At 35.8% G+C, this 19,027-nt stretch overlaps 1 protein-coding gene and 1 pseudogene across 12 annotated transcripts in view; one reads left to right on the top strand and one right to left on the bottom strand.

Annotated features, from left to right (window-relative positions):
- The window catches only part of NAP1L1 (nucleosome assembly protein 1 like 1), a 37,134-nt gene extending 19,142 nt beyond the window's left edge, over positions 1–17,992 (top strand). For 4 of the 12 annotated variants that reach the window (XM_063785927.1, XM_063785923.1, XM_063785924.1 and 1 more), the window contains 12 exons: positions 5,309–5,450; positions 5,710–5,790; positions 9,452–9,580; positions 10,525–10,596; positions 11,705–11,844; positions 12,264–12,409; positions 12,504–12,523; positions 14,933–15,055; positions 15,801–15,830; positions 16,336–16,386; positions 17,122–17,165; positions 17,870–17,992. In XM_063785927.1, the coding sequence (XP_063641997.1) occupies positions 5,309–5,450; positions 5,710–5,790; positions 9,452–9,580; positions 10,525–10,596; positions 11,705–11,844; positions 12,264–12,409; positions 12,504–12,523; positions 14,933–15,055; positions 15,801–15,830; positions 16,336–16,386; positions 17,122–17,157 (970 nt within the window). In that variant the 3' untranslated portion in view covers positions 17,158–17,165; positions 17,870–17,992. Of the gene's footprint in view, positions 1–5,308; positions 5,451–5,709; positions 5,791–9,451; positions 9,581–10,524; positions 10,597–11,704; positions 11,845–12,263; positions 12,410–12,503; positions 12,524–14,932; positions 15,056–15,800; positions 15,831–16,060; positions 16,387–17,121 lie in introns of all 12 variants that reach the window. The other 8 variants (XM_063785925.1, XM_009425870.5, XM_063785922.1 and 5 more) reach the window with 4 other exon arrangements.
- LOC100612767 (density-regulated protein-like) lies at positions 7,470–8,099 on the bottom strand (annotated as a pseudogene).
- Positions 17,993–19,027: the final 1,035 nt, after the last annotated feature.

Raw genomic sequence — 19,027 nt, 5'->3', positions numbered from 1 at the left:
GCATCTTTTTTGTATTTTCTGTTTGGCTGTTCTTGATTTACAGAGGATTGCTGTTTTTTTATTTTTTTAAGTTGCTCTTGTATCCAGTAACTTTGCTAAATTTATTGTAGTAATGTGTTCTGTTTTGCCCCCCTAGTCACAAGATTTTATCTGCAAATAATGGCAGTTTTAGCTCTGTTCTTCCACATTACATTATACCACATACTTTTCTTTACAACATTACCAGGACTTTCACTACTGTGTTAAACATTAGTATTCTTTGTCTTATTTCTATTCATACTGGGAATGAATATAAAATCTCCATTAAATTCAGTGCCTGTTTACTGTTTTTTAATCTGACCTTTGGTTTTTTTTTTAACTGTATCAATTAAGATGCTCTATTGAACTTTTCCCTTCAATATATTAAGTAAATAGTAAATACATGTTTTGGAAATACTTATTTTGGATATCAAACTAGCCTTGCATTCCTGTAGTACATTGAATCATGATGTGTTATTGTTACATTGTTGAGTAATTGAATTTTACAGTTCTTACTTGTTAGTGAAATGAGCTTGTGTTGTGTGCATGCATGTATGTATGTGCATAAAGTTTCAGGAAGTGGTAATATTTAACTAGTTTTTGGAGTCAAGATTTCAATTGCCTAAAGAATGGAGCAGCTTTTTAAATTTTTCCTGTTTCCTGAAACAACTTGTATAAGATAGCAATTAGCAGTTCTTAGGGTAGAACTCTTCTAAAAATTTACTTTGGGACTTTGGAGTTGGGGAAGTAGAGGTCCAGGGGAGTTTTGGATAATTTTTTTTTTTTAAACATACTAATTTATTCAAGTTCTCTCATCAGTTTTGGAGTTTTATATTTTAAACATGTACATATTTAGGTTTAAAATTGATTAGTACATAGTTTACAATAGTTTTAAAAATCTGGTTTTCATATTCTGTATTTTGCATCTTAATTCTGCTGGTTGTCTTGATCTTATTAAGTTTTTAGAATATTAATTTTGCTTTTGATTTTCCTTTTCTATACTGTCTTTTGTTACTGCTGCTGTTATCTCTTTTTTAGGATTGCTCTATGTTACTCTTTCCAGTTTTTTAAATTGAATGCTTAATTCATTTGATTTTTATTTTTTAATTTGTGTTTTTTATGGCCTTAATACTCTTACTTTTGTAAATGTTGAGTGTGAAGATCTGTATGCTGAAATTAATAGCTCAAGCTTATTGTATTGTTCAGCTTCTCTTTATTTCTGCTTATTGGTTGTCTGTTTGACCTGACAGTTTTTTCTGTCATTTGTAGATTGAAATATTTTGAAGCCATATTAGGTGTATGATATTTGTGATGAACATTTCTTGTTCTCTTGTTTCATTTTACTGATATGTGTCTTCCTTTGTGTTTTATAATGTTTTTTGGGGGGGTCATAATTTTTATTTGTCTGATATTACAATAACAACCCCCAGCTTTTATGACAAGGCCTCACTCTGTGATCCACTCTGGAGTACAGTGGCACACTCATGGCCCACTGTGATCCTCCCACCTCAGCCTCCCAAGTAGCTGGGAGCCACAGGTACATATCATCATGCCTGGCTGTTATTTTTGTAGAGATGGGGGTCTCCCTATGTCGCCCAGACTGGTCTCGAACTGTTGGGCCCACCTTGGTCTTCCAAAGCACTGGGAATACAGGCATAAGCCATCACCCCCAGCCTCTTTTTTTTTTTTAAAACTTTTAACCTAGTATGTCTTTTTTTTTCCATCTTTTCATCTTTGTGTCTTCCTCTAGTATCAGTGTTTGCTGCTTTTATTTTTTGGATACAGTGTCTCGCTTTGTCATCCAGGCTGGAGTGCCATGGCACAATGACGGCTCACTGCAGCCTCATCCTTCGGCTCAAGCGATTCTCCTGCCTCAGCCTCCCAAGTAGCTGGGACTGTAGGCATGCACAACCATGCCTGGCTAATTTTTGTATTTTTGTAGAGATGGGGTTTTGCCATGTTGCCTGGGCTAGTCTCGAACTCCCGAGTTAAAGCGATTCACCTGCCTGGGCTCCCCAGAGTGCTGGGATTACAGGCATGGGCCACCACACTCGGCCTCAATGTTTGCTTCTTTATTATTAGTTGCATTTCTTAGAAGTTGTATTGTTTTTGGATTTATTGCTGCCATCTTTCTCTATTTTTTAATTTATTTTACTTTGGGTCTTTCTTCCTTCTTTTCTGCTTCCCATTGGATAGATCAAGTCGCCTTCTGGTTCCAAAGTTAATGGCATTGATTTTTGTTACTATGGTAGTGGCTTATAACCTAATATCTAAGTTTATTTACCCCTGTTGATTTCTTAAATTTACCAATATTTATATTGTTGATAAATGTGCTTTCTCTGGCCCTCTATTTTTCCCTTCAAGGCAAGAAATTTGCCAAGATATTTGACCACACCCATACCTTAAATAGAATCTGCTGGATTTTTAAAAAATTTTCCTCAAAAGTTGCTTTTAGTAATATATAGTGAGTATCTGTGGCAAACCTGAAGCCTGGTATACCTGATATAATTTTTGTCCTGCTTTTATATCTGAATAATAGTTTGGCTATGAAATAGTAAATTCAGAGTTCTTAAAAACTACAATTTATTTTTTTCTTTATTTCAGTGTTTCTTTTAATGCCTGTTGTTAGTCTGATTCCTTTTTCTTTGTAGGTTATTCTTTCTCACTGGACACCTTTAGAATTTTCTTTTGTCTGTGATATTCATAAATCTCATTAACATGTCTAGGAAGCAGAGTAAGGATTTTTATATTGCTTTAATGCTGAGAAATGTATCATTCTCATATGTGAAGAGGTCGTACCCCTTCTCTGTCAGCTATTGCTACTTTTGTCGTCCATATCTCAGAGCTTTTCTATTTTCCATCTGTCTTTCATGCTGCCTTCTGGTAGAACTTTAAAACATCATGGACTTTATCTTCAGTCGAATCTATCCTGTTTCTCTTATTTGTTGCCTATTTTAGTTATTGTATTTTTCATACTTAACATTCTCAGTCTGTTGTAGATTTCTTGGTCTTGTTGCATGTCAGTCTTCCTCATCTCTAAGTATATTTACATTCTTGTTTAAATTCTCTAATTATGCTGCTTCAGATGATAATCATTTCATTCACTCTTTCATAGAAATTGTACCCTTGAAGTTTCTAGTTATTCTCTGAGCTCCAGCACATTAGGCAATACCAGTTACCCTAATAATGAATATTTGGGGAGAAATGAAGGTCTGTGACAAGGAGAAGGGCGCAGGGTGAGCCTAAGTAGTAGAGCACTAGTTGCCTTAGACTGAAAGTTTGCTGCCAGTCCAGGCAATTTTTATGGTGTGCTTTGTAGGGTGGGGGACTAGTCTCCTTTGGTTGTCAATTCATCATTCCTAGATTGGATCGAATACATGTTTGAAGGCTTTGAACCGTGCAGCTTTCATCAGCCCTCGCATTGGGCTCTTGTGAAGGGTGAAGATGACAGACAACGATTGTTGCAAGGCAGGAGCAGAACTTAAAAAGCTTTCTTGCGGAACTGCTATCTTCCAGTTTGTCCGCACTGCTACTTACTGTGGCCATTCCCTCCCTAAGTTGTTGGTTACCCTGTACAGTTAAACACAACCTCCAGTCTTACCTGAAATTGCTTATGGTGTGTGTGTGCCTCAGTAGTTGCTTCATTCTTGTTCTAAAGTTTCTGGGATTAGCTTTTTGGGGGAGCAAGAAAAGCCAGAAGACCATGCTAGTTCACTACCTTGGTAGAATAGTGCTTTTTACTTAAAATTAACAGAAATAGAAAGTTGATATCTTCAAGTGTTTGTTTTTTATTTCTAATAATCTTAAGTAAACTGGTGGCTAAGTAAGTGAATTATTTGATTTACAAAAGTTTGTGGCAGGAAAGTTTAACCTGGATTTTGTATCTGTTGCACAGATTCCCTGAAGTTATTTAAATTTTAAGTGTGAACATTTATTGTTAGAGAGGTTTAATCATTCTTTAGGAGACTCATAACCTAGTTTGTATAACCTTTTAAAAATCAGTGCCCCCGTTCACATTAGCAGACATGGAATCAACCTAAATGCCCATCAGTGACAGATCTGATACAGAAAATGTATACACCACGTAATACTTGCAGCCATACAAAGAACGAGATCATGTCTTTTGTGGGAACGTGAACGGAGCTAGAGGCTATTATCCTTAACAAACTAACACATGAACAGAGAACCAAATATCGTACATTCTTACTTACCAGTAGGAGCTAAATGATGAGAACTCATGAACACAAAGAAGGAAACAACAGACACTGGGGTTACTTGAGGGTGGAGTGTGGGAGGAGGGAGAGGAGCAGAAAATTAAGTATTGGGTACTGGGCTTAATACTTGGGTGATAAAATAATCTGTATAGCAAACCTTCACATACACCCCTAAACCTAAAATAAAATTTTAACAAAATAGTGCTTCACAGTTCATTGTATGGTGTATGAATTTTTTCTCATCAAAGCTGTTATTTATTTTTGAGACAGGGTCTCATTCTGTCAGCCAGGCTGGAGTGCAGTGGTGGTGCAATCTTGCTCAATTCAGCCTCGACATCCCAGGCTCAGGTGATGCTCTCATCTTAGCCTTCCAAGTGGCTGGGACCACAGGCATGCACCACCACACCCAGCTAATTTTTGTATTTTTTGTAAGGACAGGGTTTTGTCATGTTGCCCAGGCTGGTCTTGAGCTTTTGGGCTAAAGGAATCCACCTGCCTCGGCTTCCCAAGGTGCTGGGACTACAGTTGTGAGCCATAGCACCTGGCCCTAAAGCTGTTATTTTAAAAATACATGTCTCCTCTTTATAGTATGTTACACTTGTATTTAATAATGTAATTACTAATTCCTAATTAAATATGGAGACTAAAAAAAATGGTTTGTGGAATCTTGTCCTTTTTACTGATATGCCTATGCTCCCCTCCTTTTTCCTAATAACTTGTATGGGTGAGATATATGTAAAAGAAAAATCCAAGTAATCATTGTTCTCAGAATTAAGATGGTCTGTCCATGACTTCAGCAATGACAAGTCCAACACTTAACTTGGGTAAAGATTTAGGGTTGACAATATGATTTACATTTTGTTTATCAATTTACCCAGTTACATTTCTACTTTTGAAATATAGCCAGTGGATCAATGTATTTATATCTATTTGATTTTTATTTACTTTGAATCTACCTTTTGCTTCAGATAAAAAACCTGTCATTCACTAACTCCAATGCTTCAGTTTCAGTATGACGAAAGAAGTGTGACTTCCATTTTACTCTAATGCTATATAACTGATTTCTAACCTTTCAGCCTGCCTAGGGTAGTTAAAAGACGAGTGAATGCTCTCAAAAACCTGCAAGTTAAATGTGCACAGATAGAAGCCAAATTCTATGAGGAAGTTCATGATCTTGAAAGGAAGTATGCTGTTCTCTATCAGCCTCTATTTGATAAGGTAATGCTTTCTCCTACTTTGTTTAATTTAACATTCTAGAAGACGAATTCTGGAAATATAAGCAGACTTGGAAGAGGTTAGTCTTTAGAACTCTCATTGAAATTGTTATTAGAGGCAGCACTTGGAGGAATTATCAATAATAGCAGTTAAAGTTGTGGTATGCATTTGTTAAATTTGTAAGACTTCTTAGTGAGAAACCACTGGTTTTAGCTTGGATGCCAGTGTTTTTATACAGCCTTTTTTTTTTTAATCATTTTAGCGATTTGAAATTATTAATGCAATTTATGAACCTACGGAAGAAGAATGTGAATGGAAACCAGATGAAGAAGATGAGATTTCGGTTAGTACCAACTTTATTTTGGTATGTTTTTAAGATGATAAAATCTTAGGACTTGTCAGAAATGTTAGCATTTAATGATGGAGTACAATATTACATAACCAGTTGTATTTTTTCATTTTTTAATTTTACGTCTTTATTACACGGTTTTCTATTACTTTATTTTTAAAAAACAGTCATTCAAGATTGTAATTTGCATGGCGATAAGCAGCGGTTTCATGGGTTCTAAGTTTCTTAAGTGTCCACAGCAGTTTAAAACACCACAAGTCTTATTTCCAATTTGCAGCACCTGACTTAAAGTTCGAATTCATCTGATGGAGCATTAAAACTGTCATTTTCTCTTGTGAAAAGACATATTTCAATTGCTATTTCCAGGACTGTATATTGAACATGGTTGTACATTATTTTTAATTGGTTAGTAGAATTTTACTTATGTAATTTATATCCAGAATAAGAACCTCTAGCATCTCTGAATGGCCTTCCTCTCAGAACGATGATGATTAAATGTCTAAAATGTATCTGGGGTGCCCCCACTTGACATTACCAAACATGTTTCCAAATAATCTTAGAAAATATGATTCTTTAAACATACGCATACCATATCTTTAAACATAAACATACCACACAGTGCACCATCACTTCCTTAACCATTTTCCAATTGTTCACTTATAACATTTGCAATTTTTTATTATAAATCATATTGTGATGAATACTTTCATCCATAAGTTTTATTGCAAGGCTTATTGTTTCTTCTAATGTCTTCTAATTTCAAAGAAGTGGCTTACTGGTTCAAACAGTGCACATACGTGGTTTTAAGGCTTTTAGTATACTTTACCAAATAATCTCCAGAACAGCTCCAACAACTCCTACCAACAGTATGTTATTGTGCCCATAGGGTGGACTTCATAACAGCAAAGCAAATTCAACCACAGATCTATTAGATTCTCACCCATCTCAAAACTATCACATCAAAGAAGCAAGGAGACATATTATTGGTGAGGAAGCCAAATTCAAATTCTTATTAAAAATCACTCAGCTTTAGATCAGTAAAATAATCAACAAAAAAGGTCACCACAAAGTCTACCGGGTTTTTCAAAAAATAAAAAGAGAGAAAGAGAAAGGCCAGGCGCAGTGGCTCATGCCTGTAATCCCAGCACTTTGGGAGGCCTAGGTGGGCCAATCACTAGGTCAGGAGTTCGAGACCAGCCTGGCCAACATGGTGAAATCCCATCTCTACTAAAAATACAAAATATTAGCTGGGTGTGGAGGCGGGTGCCTCTAATCCCACCTACTCGGGAGGCTGAGGCAGGAGAATCACTTGAACTCGGGAAGTCGAGGTCGCAGTGAGCCGAGATCGCGCCACTGCGCTCCAGCCCAGGCGACAGTGTGAGACTCCGTCTCAAAAAAAAAAAAAAAAAGTACCAAATAACCGAAATTTTTTATTTGACTAAATTCTGTTCATGTATGAGCATGACAGTCTCTCCTGTTTATTTGACTTTGGCAATAAAAAAATAAGCAGCCTTGTACAGAACAGGGAAAATGCCAAGAACGAAGGCAGTCTACAGTTTTACTGTAGAATATATATATATATATATATATATATATATATATATATATATATATATATATATATGAAGGCCTCTCTCCCTTTGGCCATATCTACTGTCAGTTCAGGCCATTAACTACAGACAAATTTTCAAATTCACTTCTTCTCCAAGATCTTCGATGCTGTCATCATCTACTTCTGTCTGTTTTTCCTGAATGACCTCAATTATGTCATCTGTAAAGTCTCCTTGAATGATAATTTCATCCTCCTCTGTTACTGAGGCACCACAGGAGAATTTTTGAGCAAAAAATCTTTGTGTGATTTAAGATCAATTTCAAAAGTTACAAGGCCACAACCCTTGTCGCATATTTCTTCTTTGCTCTGGGAATTTTGGCTATAGTAACCTTTTGTGGTACCGTCTTTGTTTTTTTGTTTTATTTGACCCCTTCCACCTCTCTTCTGTTTTTTCTTCTCCTCTTCTTCCCCTGCTGTTCCTTGACCTTGACAGATTCCAGCTTCTTGTTTGGGTGAATTTTCCACAGTAAGTTTTGCATATTCATTTGGAAAATTCTTCTCTAATCATTGTCTACATTTAGCAACATCAGGCATATATTCACAGTACTCTATTGGTAATGAACAGACTCCACAATAAAGGACTCAAAGTAGGTAATCAGCATCTAACTTGGCTCTGTTCCTTGGGTCTCCTTTGCAGTCAGCCCTATTGGAATCGGAAACGTCAGCAGCCATTTCACAAACCCAGGCAGTTGCACAGGCCCCGCCAGCTCTGCTCCCGCCACTGTTGCCAGCTGAGCCGACAAATGCAACTTGTTTCCCCGGCCAGGGCCTCCCTAGAGCATCAGTTGTATTTTTATACCTAGGAAATATTTTTCCTTTTTGTAAGAATGATAATACAGATGAACTGTTATTCAACCTGGCACCACCATCTGTACTCAAAAAGTCATTATTTCCTTACATTTTATAGTTTTTTTGTTTAAGAGACAGGGACTTGCTGTGTTGCCCAGGCTGGAGTACACTGGCATGATCTTGGCTCACTGCAGCTCATTCCTGGGCCCAAGCTATTCTCCCACCTCAGCCTCCCAAGTTGCTAGGACTATCTGAAGCTACTATGCCCAGCTTAATCTACTTTTTTTTGTAGAGGCAGAGTCTTCTTGCCTAGGCTGGTCTTAGACTCCTGGCTTCAAGCAATCTTCGCACCTCAGCCTCCCAAACTGTTGGGATTATGGGCTTGAACCACTGAGCCACTGTGCCCAGACTATTTTTATAGTTTTTTTGAGTCTCTGTTGCCCAGGCTGGAGTGCAGTCTCGGCTCATTGCAACCTCCACCTCCTGGGTTCAAGCAATTCTTCTGCCTCCTTCTCCCAGTAACTGGATAACAGGCGTGCGCCACCATGCCTGACTAATTTTTTGTACTTTTAGTAAAGATGGGGTTTCGCCATGTTGGCCAGGCTGGTCTCCAACTCCTGACCTTAAATGATCCACCTCACTTCCCAAAGTGCTGGGATTACAAGCGTGAGCCACTGCGCCTGGCTTACAGTTTTTAGTTTGTAGATTCATTATATTCTTTTTTTTTTTAACTTCATGGTAGGCTGAGGATTGTTGCCATTTTCAAGTGAAGACATGGAGGCTTCTAAGTGACTTGCCCACAATGAATAATGGCAGAGCTGTGACACACATTCAGTGCTGTGTTAAGTGTTCCACCTCTCTAGCATTGCTATTTTATGTTGTTTGGTAAAGAGAATATAATGTTTTGATTAAGAACACCATGGGGTGAGGCAATGGACCAAATTAGTATTTCTGTTGCTTTTCTTGTTTATTATGCTTAAGTCTTCATTTTTAATTAGTTTTTACATTTTTTTTTTTACTAAAATGGTTTTTCCTACACATCTTGGTCACCTTAGTGGTTCTCTTTGGAGGAGTGTGGTAGCAGTAATTTTGATGGGATTAAGTTTTGTTATGGGCAACGGCGGTGTTTACACAGATAGACTAGAACTTTGAAGGTAATATCTGGTGACTGTGCTTTTTGGTTTTTATACCTTTGCTACTTTATCATGAGGTCTAATCTATGTATTAAATAATGTTTGCTGTCACTTAATCAAGGAGGAATTGAAAGAAAAGGCCAAGATTGAAGATGAGAAAAAGGATGAAGAAAAAGAAGACCCCAAAGGAATTCCTGAATTTTGGTTAACTGTTTTTAAGAATGTTGACTTGCTCAGTGATATGGTTCAGGTAATTTTATTCATAAATGTACCAGTTTACTTTGAAGGGTAAATCTTTGAAGTTTAAATGGCTGTGATCACTGTTCTCTTCAGTGTTGATCTTTCTAGAATGATTGCTTACTTTTGAAATAGCTAATATCTGTAGAAGAGAAATTACAGCTTTGATTAATGTAATCAAATAAATTACAGTTTATTTTTAAAAATGAGATAATGAAATGGTCCCATTGATAATTGCTCATTATCGACTGGTGTTTTCTTATAACCCTGTGCCTTTTGTCTTTACATACTTAGTATGGAAGTATGATGGGAAAGTTAATCTTATAGCTGCAATTATGCAATTCCCTTAACTCTTCCAGGAGAAATTTGCATTTTAAAAGAATACCATAAAGATGTTAAACTCATTCACAATGGTTACATTCTCTGGCAAACCATAACTGTTGTCACCTTTGGGAAACTGCCTCAAGCATTTCTTGAGTGAGCCCCTACCGTCTACATTGTAGTAGTACATGTTGCCCTGTCTTGTCATTGTTGGAAGTTACATGGAGAAAAAGAAATGATCTTCACACAATTACTGCTTATTACAATTCTACTTTAGCAAAGTGGAAAAGGAACGACCAGGAGGAAGGGGACAAGCAGCTGGAAAAGGCAGCAATTACAATCAGGAAACATTTTAAAAGTAGATATGCCTTATTTAGACTTGATTTTGGATTTTTCAACCTATATAATAATTTAGTTGTCTATTTGGACACTTTTTCTCTACCAGTGGCAGTAGAACTACAGTATAAATTAGCTTTAGTATAAGCCATAAACTGGAGAGTAAGTCTTAAGGTTCATAATTGCTATACAAAACTACTTTAAAATATATTATGTCTCAGTCAGCTGGTGTTTGTGTAGTAACAGAACACAGTCCTCGAATGCCATGTTATTCATTTTTATTATTTTTTTAATTTGAAGGAACACGATGAACCTATTCTGAAGCACTTGAAAGATATTAAAGTGAAGTTCTCAGATGCTGGCCAGCCTATGGTAAAAGAACTTTGAAATATTTATAATTTTGTAACATGCTTACAGGTAGATAAATAGAAGCTTTTAAAAAGATAACATTCAAGGGTAAGGTTGGTGCTCTTTGTTATAGTGAATAAATATTTGGATGCTGCTAATTGTGAGGCAGTATTTATTCCTTTTCCTCCTTCTGATCATAAATTGTGTTTGAAACACAGACAATCCTTGTTCCTGGATAAGTGGATAAAAATAATGCCAAGGGAACATGAATAAGTACTTTTTCTGCATTAAAAGGCATGAGCTTGGGAATTACACAAAACTGATGTTAGAGGATGCCCACTCCCTAATGAGGAAAGATCAGCCAACAAGCTGTCCACCAAACCACCAGAATTAATGTCAACTAAGGGCAAAACTGCTAAGAATATAGGCTGTAGATGCTTAAGGTTGGGCTTTTTCTGTGTCAAGTTCACGTTTAGTCTACTATTTAAAAGCCTGATTCCTCCAGTAGTTGGGGAGTAAGGGAGACAACATGGTCACTTTATTCAGGAATGCCTAGCCTGTTGTGTAAACATGTTAATTATTTAATAGATGTAAATTGAAACTAAGTTTTATTCAGTTCAATTTGTACCTCATTATTATTTTAACGTAATTTTTTTGATTTTAACATAATTTGGGGCTCATCTGACAGTCTGTCCCATTCTTAAATATTTCATGGCTGGGTGCAGTGGCTCACACCTGTAATCCCAGCACTTTGGGAGGCCGAGGTGGGTGGATCACTTGAGGTCCGGAGGTCAATACCAGCCTGTCCAACATGGTGAAACACTGTCTGTACTAAAAATACAAAAATTAACTGGATGTGGTGGCACACACCTGTAATCCCAGATAATTGGCAGGCTGGGGCACCAGAATCACTTGAATCTGGGAGGCAAAGGTTGCAGTGAGCTGAAATTGTGCCCCTGCACTCCGGCCTGGGCAACAACGCAAGACTCAGTCTCAAAAAGAAGATTGTATTTCAGAGTAGGAAAAAAATTATCATTTAGAATATTGATAAAAACAGATGAAGCTGTATTTACTAAAGTACTGAAATATATGAGGTAGGTATTTAACTGATTTTTATGCTTCCTCTCCCCAGAGTTTTGTCTTAGAATTTCACTTTGAACCCAATGAATATTTTACAAATGAAGTGCTGACAAAGACATACAGGATGAGGTCAGAACCAGATGATTCTGATCCCTTTTCTTTTGATGGACCAGAAATTATGGGTTGTACAGGGTGAGTTTAATTTTACTACCTTAACAAAATGTTTTTTCTGTTTTTGTTATACTTGATTTGTATACTCGGTTATTTTCAGTTACATATGTACATAGTCTGTCTCTGAACATTTTGGTAATACGTTTTCTGAAAAGTGCTTATCAAGTTTCCTGTAATTCTCCTTGGATCCATGACTGTCTCACATATATTTTTGCAGAGGAATGCTTCTTTAAATTATACTGTGTGTTTGTGCTAATTGTAAATGTGTTTATTTTAAATATTTGCTTAGAAATAAAATTTTTCCCTTTATACTGCTATAGAAAACATTTGAAGCAATTCACCCTTCTAAAATTTGAAATCTAAATAGAACATTTACTTCTAAAAGTTTAGCAGTTGAAAGATTGTCAATTGTAATAGATTTTTCTTCTTTGTTTTGCAAGGTGCCAGATAGATTGGAAAAAAGGAAAGAATGTCACTTTGAAAACTATTAAGAAGAAGCAGAAACACAAGGGACGTGGGACAGTTCGTACTGTGACTAAAACAGTTTCCAATGACTCTTTCTTTAACTTTTTTGCCCCTCCTGAAGGTAAATAATGTTTTAGCTTGAGTATTAACGCTTGTTTTATAAAAAGCATTGCTTAGCTTCTTATTCATTGTAATTTCTTTTCTCAATTTTGCAGTTCCTGAGAGTGGAGATCTGGTAAGTTGAATTGTTATATATTTATTGAATTGTTACGTATATTTGAAATTAAAGCACTGAATTTCAAAAGTGGAGAGTGGGGTGGTTGTTACATTGAGTTCTGAGGCCTACAATGCATGGGGCAGACTTTTTGGATATGAAAAATAATTCCATTCAAAATTATATCAGTGCTTCTACTGAGAAACACTGAGATAAAAATCTTAAGGTTTTCTTTTCTTTTGAAACTTCACATATTGCTGTGAGGGATTTAACTTTTCAAAACTGTTGTCTTCCTTAGTAAAACCAGAATATATTAAGTCACTTATACTGTTACATTCCTAACTACATTATGGTTCAGATTCATTCCTGAATTTGTTACTCCAATGTAAATATGGTTTCATATTGTGACTAAGTATGTTCACATATATGGCATATGGCAAAGAACATGAAATGTTCCTGCCATATAGACTGAACTGAGGAACAACCTTAAAGAAAGTCTATACACGCAAGGTAGGGCAGGTATGTTTTGAATTTGGTTTTCTTTTGGGCATGTTTTTGAATTTAAATTAACTGAGATAGTTTAAATAGTTTGTACATATATGGAATTAGAAATTAACCTAAACTGAATACTTTTGAATTGGAATACTCTTGGCTAAGACTTAGAACAAATCTGTAAAAGGCAAAAGTAAGTATTTCTGGCTTGGCTTATAGGACAAAAAAAGAGAACATAAAGCAGTGTGAATTTCAGGTGAGAAAAACTACTTTAAGTATTAAGTTAGAGCATCACACTATTTTCATATCAGTGGATGGGTTGGAGTTTGTGTTCAAGTTTGGGGTTTTTGTTTGTTTGTTTTTTTGTTACTAAATATTGACGATGACAAAACAGTCTAGTTAAGGATAGAAAACCTCCACCTGTGGTTTGAATTCCTCCCCACCCCCTTTTGGATTTTTCTATTTATTAGATTATGTTGTTGACTCAAACATTCATGGAATTCACAGAGGGTGTGCTCATTGTTTAGTATCATAGAACTTAAAGTGGGATTATTTTATTTTATTATTATTATTTTTTTTTGAGATGAAGTATTGCTCTGTCGTCCAGGCTGGAGTGCAGTGGTGCAATCTCCACTCACCACAACCTCTGCCTCCTGGGTTCAAGCAATTCTCCTGCCTCAGCCTCCCGAGTAGCTGGGATTACAGGCACGCACCATTGAACTCACTAATTTTTGTATTTTTAGTAGAGACAGGGTTTCACCATGTTGGCCAGGCTGGTCTTGAACTCCTGACCTCAGGTAATCTGCCTTCCTTGGCCTCCCAAAGTGCTGGGATTACAGGTGTGAGCCAGGCCAAAGTGGGATATTTTAATTGTGAATAATGTCAGACCCACTTTTGCCCTGTGCTTTTCTATTAAATAGAAATCGTAAGCCAGGTACAGCTTCAGGCACCTGTAGTCCCAGCTGCTCTGGTGGCGGAGGTGGAAGGATCACTTGAGGCCAGCCTGGGCAACATAGCGAGACCCTGTCTCTAAAAAAGAAAAGTGCTAGGGGCACCTGATTTAGTTAGTATATTGTCTTTCTGAACTAGGACTGTCTCATTTGGAATTAGTAGACTTAAAACTGTACAGCTGTTTGGGTACTGTCTTTTAGGAACTATAAAGTGATCCTCTGTGGTTGTTTATTATGTCCTTCTATTTGCTTTGTACTTAACAATATTAACAATAACTATATATTAACAATAACCCAAGGGTTTTTTTTTTTTATTTTTCTATTTGGTGTTTTCAATAATATTTTAAAAGGAAAATTGCGGACATGTAACAGTTGCTTTTATGTATTTATGTTTAAACCAGCAAAAACTAAGCAGTTCTAATTTTTATTCTTCACAATTTATCTTAGTATGCATACTGGCCTGCTAGCTTATTTTCTTTTTGTTAAAAACTTGGAAAAGTTATTAAGGAAATTTAAAAATGACAAATCATTTGTTAACATGGTGTGAGAAAAATCATGGAAAGTAAAAAGTAAAGTTGAGCATTTCTTCCCTTCATCATATAATTTAAACTGAAGAGTCTGTCTTTTTTTTTTTTTTTTCGGTTGCCCAGGCTAGAGTACACTGGTGTGATCACAGCTCATTTCAGCCTCAAGCTGCTGGACTCCAGCAATCTTCCCACCTCAGCCTCTCAAGTAGCTGAGACTACAGGCGTGTGCCACCCTGCCCAGTTAATTGTTTATTTTTTGTGCAAACACAGGGGGGGTCTCACTATGTTGCTTAGGTTGCTCTTGAACTTATGGGCTCAAGTGATCCTCCTACTTTGACCTCCTGAAGTGTTGGGACTACAGGTGTGAGCCATCACACCCAGCCTCTAAGAGTCTTACATGTGCCAAATTAAGTAACACAGTTATTCCTAAATTTTCTGCTTTTGTTTTCCTTTAAAAATAGGATGATGATGCTGAAGCTATCCTTGCTGCAGACTTCGAAATTGGTCACTTTTTACGTGAGCGTATAATCCCAAGATCAGTGTTATATTTTACTGGAGAAGCTATTGAAGATGATGATGATGATGTAAGCGAATTTGAATCCTGCAAAGAAATAATTGGTTGAGGGTATAGTGGTCAGAATTGGTAATAGATTAGTTTAGTTTTTAAGAAGCAGGACATAATATAATTCAAAATTAGGCTAATTACTGATGTTCTGTATATAGCTTTTCTGGGTTTTAAGTATGTCTCCTTAGGATTTTTGGATTCATTTATCTTAGCTTTTAATTTTCTGCTAATAAGATTGTTCTGAGTTTGTGAAACTTTTTTATGTTTGGTTAGTGCTATAGATCTATTATGCCCTTGCCTTGACTTCACAGAACTAGGACTTTTTTTAGTGCACAAGAAAACATTTACTGGGAGGCATAGAATTTCTATTCAAGGTAGTACTGAATGATGGTTAGGTTAAGATTAGGTTGCATATAGATGTTTTGAATATGTTTATTGCTCAACGGCAATTGTTAGAGTAGGCTTTAGGTCCTTTTCGTACAGTGCATTCCACACTTAAGTGTAGGTGAGTAATATTTACAGTAATACTTGTCTGATCATCCACTTTATCCACATGATTGTACTCTGTTCTTTAATTTTATAAATTGGCAGTGAGCAGAGTGATTCTTGCAGCTACTATGTGTTTTAATTTATAATCAGCCCCTTGATAGGAAAGTAGGTTTTCTCTTTTTAGACACTAGTTTATACAGTGATAAATGTTACTGATGCTACTCTGAAATGTGTGTTACATTCACTCAACACTTAACGCTGTTTTTCCTTTTCAGTATGATGAAGAAGGTGAAGAAGCGGATGAGGTAATGTTTACCAAATGAGCAAATAATTCTCTGTGGTTAACACATTGAGAAGCAAATTGAATGACTTATGTATTCCTTTGCTATAATCATTCTGTGATTTGGGATAAAAACATTTTGGAAAACATGATTTTAGAATTCTACAGCCAAACAATGTATGTATAAGGTTTCAATAAATAAATTGCAAAACTCAGCAACATTTTTTTATTTCAAATAATTTTGTTCTGCTGCAGGGTTATCAGCTCTTTGAAGAAGTCAAAAGCTGCAGTAAACTTTTCCAACGTTGGCTGCAGTAACTATTTTCAATAAAAGCTGTCTGGATGTCTCAAGTTGTGTTGGGAAATTTTTCATATTAGAAGCTTTCAAATTAAATTGTATTATCATCAAAGTCTGTAATCATGAAAATCTGTTGATCCGTAGAGTAACTTGTATTAAATTTTCCCTACGTTATGAGCCAGTTTACCTACTATGTACATACTTCATGGATGCATTTTGAACTTTAATATAGGAAGGGGAAGAAGAAGGAGATGAGGAAAATGATCCAGACTATGACCCAAAGGTGAGCAAAATTAGTGCTGCTTTCTATTAAATTTAAGATAGCTAAAGTAAGAGTTGGTGTTTCTGAATATCAAGTTTCTCTCCGTTAAAGTCTTTAATAAATAAAGCCTATTGACTGGATAACTTTGTTTTTTCAGTCCCACTGGCATTGTGAACAGTACACATAATTTCAGTGGACGTTTTTCTAAAAAACATTGTTTTTTGTTTGGACTTCGTGCTTTTTATAGTTTCAGGTACAGTGAACCCTAGGATTCTATTTTAATGGGACGAATTGTAACAGTTTTTAAGCATTAGAAAATAAAGGTTTTTAAAAGATCTGGTTGTAGGAGTGTTCGGGAACTGGGGAGCAGTGCAGTTTGTTAGATCCTTCCAACTACTCTTACTCAGTCCCTGAGAGTCCTAGTCTATTATTCCTGAGAATTTGTTATATTAGGATTAGCAAAAACAAAGCTGATTGGTAATATAACTAACATAAATTGCTTGGTAACTTTATTTTTTTAAGATTATGGTTTAGCGTGTGTCACATTTTATGGAGTTAATTCTACAGTGTAAAGTTTGAGCTTGATTTTAGCATTTCAGTGACTTGCTAATAAAATAAATAATTTACCACCATTGTCCTATACCATTTCTTTTGACAACAGTGAGCTACTGTTATAATTAAGGCAGTAATTACTATTGAGAAATTCACTGAAGCAGGTAGAAGAAGATAGATTGACTTGTTGTTTTCCTTTAACAGAAGGATCAAAACCCAGCAGAGTGCAAGCAGCAGTGAAGCAGGATGTATGTGGCCTTGAGGATAACCTGCACTGTAATAGCCTAAACACAACTCTTATTTACTTACAGCCTTATGTTTTTGTATTTTCTTGGTAGACTAGGTAATTTTTTTTTAAAGGACAGGAAACTGATATTTTAAAGACCAATTTGTTCTACCTAGCATTTTAACTAGTTTTTCTGCCAGATATGTTGAATGCACAAATTCTGTCACGCATGTTCATTCATTGCTACATAATTTGGTTCTTCTGGAATATTTTTATGTAGCTCTTGGAGTACAGCTATGAAAATTAACAACTGTTAAAGGAAATACCTTTTTTTTTTTTTTTCATAATTTTTTCCTTGAAGAACCAAAGTATTTTTTCAGCTGGTTGTTGAATAGGGTTAAGTCCGCTTGGATTAGCTGTGCCTTTCATTACTTTGTTACAGAAATGCAGTGACTTATACTAAGACAATTTATTGTTTAAAAAAAAAATTGGCAAGACAACTATATGGTTAAGAATTTCCAGTATGACCACACCCAATAACTGTTATTAGAGTGTTAATGGATTATTGTGTTTTAGGTGACATAGTTAACTGTAAAGTAACCTGACTCAGTATAGTTACTGGTACCACAGTGAGGTGAATAAAACGGGATTTTCAGAAGTTAGCCTGAATTTAACTGTATTTTTAAATTTAACCTCCATTAACTAAGCATCTTTTCTTTGTGGTAGGGTCTACCTTCTGCTTCCCTGGAAAGGATGAATTTACATCATTTGACAAGCCTATTTTCAAGTTATTTGTTGTTTGTTTGCTTGTTTTTGTTTTTGCAGCTAAAATAAAAATTTCAAATACAATTTTAGTTCTTATAAGATAATGTCTTAATTTTGTACCAATTCAGGTAGAAGTAGAGGCCTACCTTGAATTAAGGGTTATACTCAGTTTTTACCACATTGTTGAAGAAAAGGTACCAGCTTTGGAACGAGATGCTATACTAATAAGCAAGTGTAAAAAAAAAAAAAAAAAAAGAGGAAGAAAATCTTAAGTGATTGATGCTGTTTTCTTTTAAAAAAAAAAAATTAAAGTTCATTTTCTTTGGGTTAGAGCTAGAGAGAAGGCCCCAAGCTTCTGTGGTTTCTTCTAATTCTTATTGCTTAAAGTATGAGTATGTCACTTACCCGTGCTTCTGTTTACTGTGTAATTAAAATGGGTAGTACTGTTTACCTAACTACCTCATGGATGTGTTAAGGCATATTGAGTTAAATCTCATATAATGTTTCTCAATCTTGTTAAAAGCTCAAAATTTTGGGCCTATTTGTAATGCCAGTGTGACACTAAGCATTTTGTTCACGCCACGCTTTGATAACTAAACTGGAAAACAAAGGTGTTAAGTACCTCTGTTCTGGATCTGGGCAGTCAGCACTCTTTTTAGATCTTTGTGTGGCTCCTATTTTTATAGAAGTGGAGGGATGCACTATTTCACAAGGTCCAAGATTTGTTTTCAGATATTTTTGATGACTGTATTGTAAATACTACAGGGATAGCACTATAGTATTGTAGTCATGAGACTTAAAGTGGAAATAAGACTATTTTTGACAAAAGATGCCATTAAATTTCAGACTGTAGAGCCACATTTACAATACCTCAGGCTAATTACTGTTAATTTTGGGGTTGAACTTTTTTTTTTGACGACAGTGAGGGTGGATTATTGGATTATCATTAGAGGAAGGTCTAGATTTCCTGCTCTTAATAAAATTACATTGAATTGATTTTTAGAGGTAATGAAAACTTCCTTTCTGAGAAGTTAGTGTTAAGGTCTTGGAATGTGAACACATTGTTTGTAGTGCTATCCATTCCTCTCCTGAGATTTTAACTTACTACTGGAAATCCTT

Source organism: Pan troglodytes, chromosome 10, assembly GCF_028858775.2.
Source record: "Pan troglodytes isolate AG18354 chromosome 10, NHGRI_mPanTro3-v2.0_pri, whole genome shotgun sequence".
Lineage (NCBI taxonomy): Eukaryota > Metazoa > Chordata > Mammalia > Primates > Hominidae > Pan > Pan troglodytes.
The sequence above is the reverse complement of the archived record's forward strand: the minus strand, read 5'-3'. Positions and strand labels throughout refer to the sequence as shown.